Genomic DNA, 9,765 nt, shown 5'->3' with positions numbered 1-9,765 from the left:
TATATGTTTTGATATAGTCTTATGTTTATGTTTTATGTTATATGATTGATTAGTAGATTTTCCTTGCTGGGCATTAGGCTAACTCCTTTATTTTTAGTGTGATGCAGGAAAATAGATATGGAAGCGAAAGGATTCTTGGAAGCTTGGCCTATGTGTTGAGGTTGAATGGAATGGATGGGCTGTGTGTCGATTTGAGGACGACGTTATTTTTAGTCTTTTAAATTATGTTTTTATGTATTTTCTGCATTTAGTTTTGTAAACAATTTCATTTAATTTAAAGCTATGTTTTATTTTAAAACAATGGGATCACATACCGCACATTTATGTATTTCGAATATTTACTTTGGAGTTTTTAATAAAGTTACGAATATTTCTTATGTATGTTCTCTTCAAAGTAGTAGTTATGTCTATTAGTTTTAATGTTCTGAGGTCTTAGAAATAGTTGGGTCATTACATTAAAGTTCTCCACCATTATTGGAAAGTAATCATGACATTAGTGAGTAGCTATTAATTGTTACTTATCATTACCAAGCATGATTGACCATGTGACAAGCATGAATGTTCAAACTACATAATAATTTAACTCAAATCAAAATTACTTTAAAATGTTTTGTTTTCTCCACCAGGTACTTTCTAGTCGTCTAATGATGCATTTTTTGTTTCTAAGCAAAGGAACAATTATTGCTGGGATCCATCTGTTCTTATTTTTCAACTAGTATTATTGTTAAAACTCTACCTCTCCTAATTTATCAAAAAAAAAAACAAAAAACAAAAATATCCATTTTTAGTAATAACAAAATTAATTAAACCAAGTGAATTAATTAAGATACAGGACAGAATAATAATTTGTCACGACAGAAACTGAACACAATAAAAATACAGTGCAAAAATAATAAAGAACAAAACAAATTTTTACAAGGTTCGGAAACCCTTTCGGATAACCTACTCATTGGGGCTATGCCAAGAGAATAAAACCAATTAAAAAAGAATCACAAGTAAAAAATATTGACTTAAACAAAACAAGACTCCCTCTTGAGATTTGCTGCAACTTTGTTGTATTTCTCTTCACCAATCTGATTCTGATTGAAACGCCCAACCACTTGAACTCCCTTCAATGGTCAGCGAGTGCTTGCATCCTCCCGACGCAAGGTTTGTAAAAATCTTCTCTCGAAGACTATAAGAATTGTGTTCAAATTACAACATGTATTCCCTCATGAATGTGGTATAGACTCACCATAAAACTAAACACTCATTTTACTATAAGAACACGTGAATACAATGATCTTGAATACAAACTATGAACTCTCACAAATATTACAATTCACTCAAAAACTATGCACCAAGAGTTCACTTTTTCACAATGCCCTAGAAGCCTATTTATAGAGACCATTTCGTGCTCGAAAAGGCTAAGAAAGATTCTCCTAATAAGAGCAAGAATATTTAAAGATATTCTTGCTTAATGAAAATTTGCTATTTTTATATGATTCTAATCCGACAGACACAAATTTTGCGAGGACAGCTAATACCTACGTCAGATCAAATTTCTCAAGACAGAAATAACAATTAATTCCTTCAAAGATTGTATTTCCTGAAGTTTATTATCTTGAGCAGCACGAAAATCAAAAGACAAATATTGCAGAAATGAATTCGAATAAGCACAGAATATTTTCTTTATAAAACCAAGATACAAATTCATTTTATAAACATATTGTGATAATATCAAACTAAATAAGGAATTATTTGCAACCCTTACAAATTAATCCAAGATATTAATTCTAAAAATCACAATAAAAAGAAATTTAAAATCATATTTTAAATAAAAGGATATGTCTATAAAAATTTTCTTTATCACACAAAGTTTCCTTTTTTTTAAAAAAGGAAACTACATTTTTGAATATTTCTTTTCACAGCTAGCCATTACCACGAAATTTATCAATAAAAAATATCATAAAATATTCTTTAATCAGTTAACAAAAAGTCTCAAAGTCTAAAAAAGGAAAAGTATATTTTATTTAAAGAAAAATCTTCTTATAAATAAAATGATCTTTTCTCAGTGAATATCAACATATATGGACGAAATATTAAGTAATAAAATTTCCATAAACAGATATGATGATTTCTAGAGAATTAAGATTTAAGAAAACAAATCTAGAAAAAACAAGTTGTTGTGACAGATCATAAACCTATTGGGACAACTACTTCAAACTTGACAAAAAAACACTTTTGAGTTATAAAATATATTGTCTATTTAAGATAGCCAATTTAGGGTTTTACAATCTCCCCCTTTGGCATCTTTTTAGACAAAAATCTCTTATTTTACCATCACTCAAAAGTATGTGCAAAGCACACATTAGTTGAAGCATAGAGTTTACTCAAAACTCCCCCTGCACAAGATATAACAAAAAAAAATAGGGCATAGAATAAAAAACATGTTCCAAACTCGATCAATTAGCACAAGAACATGAAACTTTTTATACTCCCCCTAAATAATTCTTCTCCCCCTTTTTGTCTATCAAAAGAGCCAAAGGAACATCATCAGGGTCCAAACACACATCCATCATAGTTCATCATCATGGTTGCCTGCACACATGTTAGATGAAAAACAAAACAAAGAAACAAGAAGAAGAAGAAGAAGAAGAAGAAGAAGTGGAAGGAAAAAAAAATGGGTACCAACTAAAACACCACAATGGAAAATGAAAACTTTTTCTTGTCTAATAATATAATCTTCAATGTACAAAAGAAATTGTCAATATTTTCACTATTCCCACAAACGATCAACCTTTTTTTTTTTTTTTATAATAGCACAAAGGTATATATATATAAAGATAAAAATTCCAAAATATCCTTTTGTACCCGAAAAATCTTTCATAACTTGTCTATTAAGAAAAAACCAAACATTAGTACATTTTAACAAAATTTTACTATAATGTTTAATAAATCTATTTAACATATCATGCTTTTATTGGTCTCACGAAAAATAGTTAGTCTTATCCCATGAAATATTTAAAGTGAATCAAATGGTGTACATGCATTTTAATATATTTGTTTTACCACTAAAATCAGTCTCAAACATTTGTGTGTGCATGTGAAAGCATGGGACATTGCCCTTTGGTAGCAAATTTTAGCCTTTTTCACAAGTTGCATGAAGTACCCATCTTAGACGCTTTCACACTACACTGATGGTAGCCCTTTTCACATGGTAGAGTATCTTCTACATAATTTTAGTTACATAGTTTCAACTTACTCATGGATGACTTTCACACACCAATGCAGGTAGCTCTATTCTTAAGATGGAGCCTGAGACAAGATAAAAAAAATGTTATTTACTCACACACCACATACACATATTGATTCATAAAAATATTAAATGGATATACCTATCTATTTTTTGAGACCACTAAGCATGATATATTAATTAGAAAAACTAACCAAGTAGTAAAATAATGTTAAAAACTAATTTTTACAATTTTCTCAATTTGGACACGAACAAGATAAATTTTGATCAACACAATGTCAAGGATATGACAAAAAAAACAATAATAAAAAAAATTAATTAGTACAAACCCCCAAGGAATTATTGAGGGGATCAAACTTGATATTTGGCAATATCAACATATTCTAAGTCCAAAGTTTTATTTTCAACAAGTTCCCTTGTGCGTCGCGACACATCATCAACACAAAAACATTTTCATGGAAAATTTTCAAATCTTTTCCCAATCGACATGGTTCACATTTTTTTTTTATCAAGAAAAGAGAATTTTATTGATCACAGCACAAAACAACCAAGCTACAGCAAACACCAACCCACTAGAACAAAACCAGCCCACAATTCAAACACTAGAAGCTCACGGCTTTACAACATCAGCAGAGAAAAAATAACTCAGTCTACACTTAATGTTTTTTTTATCAACTCAACTACAGCCATAATACTAAGAGAGTAATTATGGACAACACAAATGTTTCTGTTATGCCACAAATAGTAGACCGTAGCAGAGAACACAGCCGCCACTTTAGAGGCTCTAACCCCCTTGCTCATACCACCAATCCATCTGCACCAGTCCGAGTAGATAAGAGGCCAAGAACAGCCAAACCAGTCATGAACCTTTTGAACAACCTGCTGAGAGAAACAATAGCCAAATAACAGATGACTATGACTCTCCATCTCTTGATCACAGACCGGACAAAGAGAAGAATCTAGCTGCATCACTCGATGTAAATGGTCCCTAGTTAACAACTTAGAATTGACCACAAGCCAAGCGATGAACCTATGCTTAGGAACACTCACTCTGTTCCAAACAAATTGCTTGTAATTGACAGGGATATGCTGAATAAGACCAGTATACAGCTATCTAATTTTAAACCTTCCATTACTACCAGCCTTTTCAATCTCCTCTTGAGAAAACAACTCACGTAATTGACAAATTTTGCGCCAATACCAACTAGCATCAGCTTTAAGTTGGTATTGCCAAAAGTTTTGGCCCTTTAAATACACTGCATGAACCCACTTCATCCATAATGCTTCCTACTGATGGCTGATAGCCCAAATACATTTACCAAGCAATGCCTTGTTCCACTTAGATCCTTCACCAAACCCCAATCCACCAAAAGCTTTAGGTAAACAAACCGTAGACCAGGATGTAAGATGAAATTTTCTCCTTGTACCATCATTACCCCAAAGAAACCACATGCAAAGCTTGTCCACTTCTTTGATTATACTTTGAGGCAGTAAAAAAATATTCATCCAGTAATTTCTCAGCCCCAAAAGAACAGAAGTATTGAGTTAAACTCTCCCTGCATAGGATAAATGTCTACTTGACCAAGTGTGAAGTCTGAGCTTTATCTTTTTAAGAATTTCTCCGCAGTCAGCCGCTTTCCATTTTGTGGGTCTCATAGGGACTCCAAGATACTTCAGGGGGAAGGTACCCTCTTCTAACTCTAACAGTTGCTGTAGTTGGCGTTTGTCTTGAGCAGAGATACCACTGAAGAAGACTTGAGACTTGCTTAAGTTAGCCTTCATTCCAGTACTATGGCAAAAGTCTTCAAATACCTACTGAATAATCTGAACTGAACCTCTGTTAGCTTTGCAAAAAATCACTAAATCATCAGCAAAACATAAGTTGGTGATTTTGATATTTTTACACAAAGGGTGAAACCGAAAATCATGATGCAATGAACCAAATTGAAGCAGCCGAGTGAGATATTCCATAACTAAGACAAAAAGTAATGGGGAAATAGGATCTCCTTGTCGAAGACCCTTAACTCCTTGAGACCCCCCCTGCAAACGACCATTCATCATAACAGTATAGGATGTACCTCTGAGACAAACCATCACCCAATGAATGAATCTAGAAGGAAATCTCAATCTGATTAATAACCTCTCTAAAAAATCACAGTCAATAGTATCATAGGCTTTACTAAGATCTATCTTCAAAGTACATCTCGGGGAAGCATTCCTTCTATTATAGTTCTTAATCAAATCCTGAAAAATAAGGATATTATGAGCAAGAGATCTCCCTCTAATAAAAGCTCCTTGATTGGGACTAATAATTGAGGGTAACACTTCCGAAAGCCTACTGCAGAGCATTTTTGAAATGCACTTATACAGAGTATTACAGCATGCTATAGGCCTATAATCAACTGCCCTGTTAGGGGAATCAATTTTAGGAATAAAAGACAAAACTGTTTTGTTCAGCTTAGCCGGGATCCTCCCTGTATTAAAAAAATCTAAAACAGCCAAAGAAATGTCATCACCAATATACTTCCACATAGCCTTGTAAAAATCTGAACTGCATCCATCTAAGCCTGGACTTTTAGTACCCGGAATACTAAACAAAGCTTTTTTTTATATCAGCTTTAGTAAACTTCTTGATTAAGTTCAGCTGCAAATCAATGTCTAAACAAGGGCCCAAATCAATGCAATCAGTGTTAATCAACCCAGAACCTGAACTATTGCTTCCAATATACATCCTGAAATGATCAAGAAAATGCTTCACTACTGCACCATAATCAGTAATAACCTCCCCATGTTCATTCAGAAAAGACACTATTCGATTCTTCCCTCTTCTCTTTTTGATACACGCATGAAAATAAGAATTATTTTCATCCCCCTTCTGAATCCAAGTTACTTTGCTACGCTGAATTAAGTAGCTCCTGTACCGAGTATAATGCTCTTTATAGCAGACTGCAGCTAATCTTTCAGCCTCCTGTACAGAAGCATCCGAAGGATGTTCCTGAGCTTTTGTTAATGCTAACTGATAAGCACCCTTAGCCTGATGATAGCCCTGCTCAATGTCCCCTATTTCCATCATGTTGAACACTTTCAAAATATGCTTCAACCTAAGCAATTTCTTAGTCACTCCCAATAACCCTTTAGCTGTCAAAGGCTTGCACCAGTTATCTAGAACAGTATCTTTAAATCTGTTGTGAGTTATCCAGCAATTAAAGAATCTAAAGGGTTTAATTCCAAGATGTCCCACCTTAAGAGTCTTAATAAGAAGGAAACAGTGATCCGAATGCACATCCCACTGGATTTCTGCAATAGTATTCGAAATAAAGTCATACCATTCTTCATTGATAAACCCATGATCAATCTTAGAATATACTCTATCACCTCCCTCCTGTCTATTCGACCAGGTAAACTTGGAACCTATGCATTTGATTGTAGCTAGCTGAGAAAAGGCTAGCCAAGCTGTAGAATCCATTATCTCATTAGCATTAACCCTCTTGCCCCCTAGTCTGTCATCATAGTTAAACACTGCATTAAAATCCCCCACTACCAGCCAAGGCTTATTTGAAACTTGAATTGAAGATAAACCCCTCCACAAATCCAACCTCTCAACCACTGTGCTAAAACCATACACAAAAGAGACAACAAATTCCAGCTGTAAGCTAGAAAAAGTAACCAAACAATGAAGGAATTGCTTGTGTTCCATTAACACCTGAACCTTAACAAAAGTCTTCCTCCATATAACCAGAATTCTGCCTTCAACAACTGGACTATTATAGTGATCCCAGCCAACAAACACTTTGGACATCATATCCTTAGTTTTATCCATCTTCAATTTATTCTCTAACAAAGCACCAATACCAACTTTATTTAACCTTAAGAGACTTAGAATTGCTTGTTGTTTGTCTCTCTTATTCAACCCCCTAACATTCCAACTAAGTACATTTGAGCAATCCATCAACTTTTGAGTCAATTAGAAACTCAGATTTCTCCCCTGTTTCCTGTTCTTGGAGCACCTTGAACACATTCTACTTGCTACCTATATGAGTGCTCACTGACTTGCCTTTGCTCTTAGAATTCCCAACCTTCTTAGGGACCTCCCAGTTTTCTTTATTGGCCTGAAATCGTGTCCCTTGGTGGATCTGCAATCTACTCTTAGGTTCACTAGTATCATCATTTAACTCAGTTGCTACCTGCTGAGATATTACAGCTTTAGGGGCCACAGTATCTGCAGCTTTTCCCTCTGAGTTATTTTCGGCTTCAACAGCTTCAGAATCAGACCTGATAATCACCTTATCAGACTTATCCTTGGTCACCCAAATTTTGGTATCTGATTTCTTGCACTCAGCTGAATTATGCCCATATCCCTTACAATTCTGGCATTTTATAGGGAGCCACTCATATTCCACAAATTGTTCTTGAATTTGGCCCAGCTCATTAACAAAATGAATGACAAAAGGAGGATCATCAGTAATCTCCATTTCAACAAGAACCCTTGCAAATCTGATCATAGATCTATCATTTGTGAACTTATCCACCATAATTGGCTTCCCAATTGTGCTTACCAAAGCACTGAGACATTTTTTCCCCCAATATTGCAGACCTAAATTTGGAAGCCGAATCCACAGAGGAACAGATCGCACTTACCTGATGGTGTCTAGATCTTGGGTCCAAGGCCTCACTATGACTGGTTTCCGATCAAATTGCACAATGCCATTCTACAAAACAAAATCTCTAGTAGCCTCATCATTGAACTTGACAATGGTGAGACCCATATGCATCCTCACTACACGTTCAATACCCAGGTGACCCCATATTCTTTTCACAAACCCTTCAAACACTGCAAAAGGGGGATTGGCTCCCACAACCATGCATATCACAGCTGAACTCCAATTCTGAGCTTGTTCAGCAACCTCCTCCAAATTAATTTGGGCTACTTTCTTCCCATTTTTCAGCAATGGCTCCTCATAATGCAGCTTAGTCGACTCATTGACAATCAATTTACCTCTGAGATTCTCCCAATGCGATTGAGCAGAAGATTGGAAGTTCTCATTCTCCTCAACCGGAACTGTGTCCCTAACCTTATCTTCGTCCCCCTGATGAGTCAATTCATCATCGCTAGCCAGACCCACCGAACGTAACCTCTGCGTATTTTCCGTCAAGCTTGAAGGAAAAACTTCCTCTGTCTGCAGATTTGGTTGAACCTTCAATGATGATTCTGTTAATGGCAAAGATCTAGTGGCCTCCTCAGACCTTGTTCTAGATGCAGGCTTTCGAGCAACCTTCTTCTTCTTCATCATGGAGAGAAGAAAGGAACCTTCGCACGCCTCAGATTTAATTTTTAGTGTCTTCATGGTTCACATTTACCAAAAGAATATTTACTTAAATTTGATAAATCATGAACATGACTCACACTTCCAATTTTTCTCAAATTTTCAAAATCCACATGACCATGTTTTTCATGACACAATTAGTATCACACCTTGTGTTTGTGTGATAATTGTGTGATTGAGATAATGTGTAACAATTATCAACAGATTTATAACCCTTCAAAACACAATTTCCATCTTGGTCAAGCACAAAAAAATTATCATGAGAAAAATTTACAAACAAATCTTGGTCACAGATTTGACTTATACTAATTAGATTAGTTTTAAGTCCATCAACCAAAAGAACATTTTGCAACTTTGGTAGTCCTTCATAATTTAGAATGCCACTACCAAGTACCTTACAAGACTTACCATCTCCACATGTGACTTCCCCATTTTTCAAAGTCTTGAAGTCAATGAGTATGCTTTTGTTAACCGTCATATGCCTAGAAAAACCACTATCAAAAAACCAAGAGTTAGAAGCACATGTTCTAAGACAAGTATAGGCAGCAAGACATTTGAATTTATTTTTCTTCACCCAAAATTTCTTAGGTAGAGTCTTTTTCTTCAATGCATTTGTCTCAAATTACCATGGTGACTGAAGTAATTATTTTGAAAAAAATTTATCAAGGTAAAACATTTAGGTCGAATATGACCTTTCACTCCATAGAAATGGCAAATTGGAATAAAATGACCAGTTTTTTTATTCTGGAAATTTATGGTTTGTTTATCATGTGTTGTGACAGATTGAGAAGAAGAGGCCACATGAGTCTGAGTAGAACCTGCAGAAAGGTCACTCGTTGAAACAACGGGAAGGTTTCCATAAATAAAAATTGTTTTTCCTTTAGGTTTAGATCCATTTGATCCTAACCTAGAAAAATCACAAGCATTTTGACCTGAAAGCAGAACATCATCCAAAACCATAGATCTATGATTAAGCATTTTTACACCTTTCACAATTTGATCAACTTCATTAGACAAACGTTTGATTTCAGAATCTTTAGCAACAATATCAATTTCATATTTTGGAACAAGAGAATCAAGTTCTTCATTTCTCTTCTTGAGAACTTTGTTATTGTTTGCCATCAAACGATTATCTGAACACAATTTCAACCATTGATCATACATATTTTTATATGATTATTTCAAGGAATCCTCATCCAAATCGAA

The 9,765-nt window shown here is 34.7% G+C and overlaps 2 protein-coding genes across 2 annotated transcripts; both read right to left on the bottom strand.

Moving 5' to 3' along the window:
• Window positions 1-3,880: 3,880 nt before the first annotated feature.
• LOC133806752 (uncharacterized) lies at window positions 3,881-4,665 on the bottom strand. The gene is made up of 2 exons (XM_062244841.1): window positions 4,555-4,665; window positions 3,881-4,324 (listed from the first exon to the last, which is right to left on the bottom strand). Exons 1-2 carry the CDS (start codon window positions 4,663-4,665, stop codon window positions 3,881-3,883), a joined length of 555 nt encoding a protein of 184 aa, XP_062100825.1.
• Window positions 4,666-5,825: 1,160 nt separating this feature from the next.
• Window positions 5,826-7,184, bottom strand: LOC133806751 (uncharacterized). Its single transcript, XM_062244839.1, has one exon. The coding sequence runs from the start codon at window positions 7,182-7,184 to the stop codon at window positions 5,826-5,828; it is 1,359 nt and encodes a 452-aa protein (XP_062100823.1).
• Between the last annotated feature and the right edge of the window lie 2,581 nt (window positions 7,185-9,765).

This window comes from Humulus lupulus, chromosome X (genome assembly GCF_963169125.1).
Source record: "Humulus lupulus chromosome X, drHumLupu1.1, whole genome shotgun sequence".
Lineage (NCBI taxonomy): Eukaryota > Viridiplantae > Streptophyta > Magnoliopsida > Rosales > Cannabaceae > Humulus > Humulus lupulus.
The sequence above is the reverse complement of the archived record's forward strand: the minus strand, read 5'-3'. Positions and strand labels throughout refer to the sequence as shown.

Excerpts from the sequence above, each read along its gene's own strand:
- LOC133806751 (XM_062244839.1), bottom strand. The coding sequence starts at position 7,184 with ATGGATTGCTCAAATGTACTTAGTTGGAATGTTAGGGGGTTGAATAAG.
- LOC133806752 (XM_062244841.1), bottom strand. The coding sequence starts at position 4,665 with ATGGTACAAGGAGAAAATTTCATCTTACATCCTGGTCTACGGTTTGTT. Across the intron at positions 4,325-4,554 it reads GTGGAACAAGGCATTGCTTG|CATATCCCTGTCAATTACAA; the intron begins GTAAATGTATTT and ends GGTCTTATTCAG.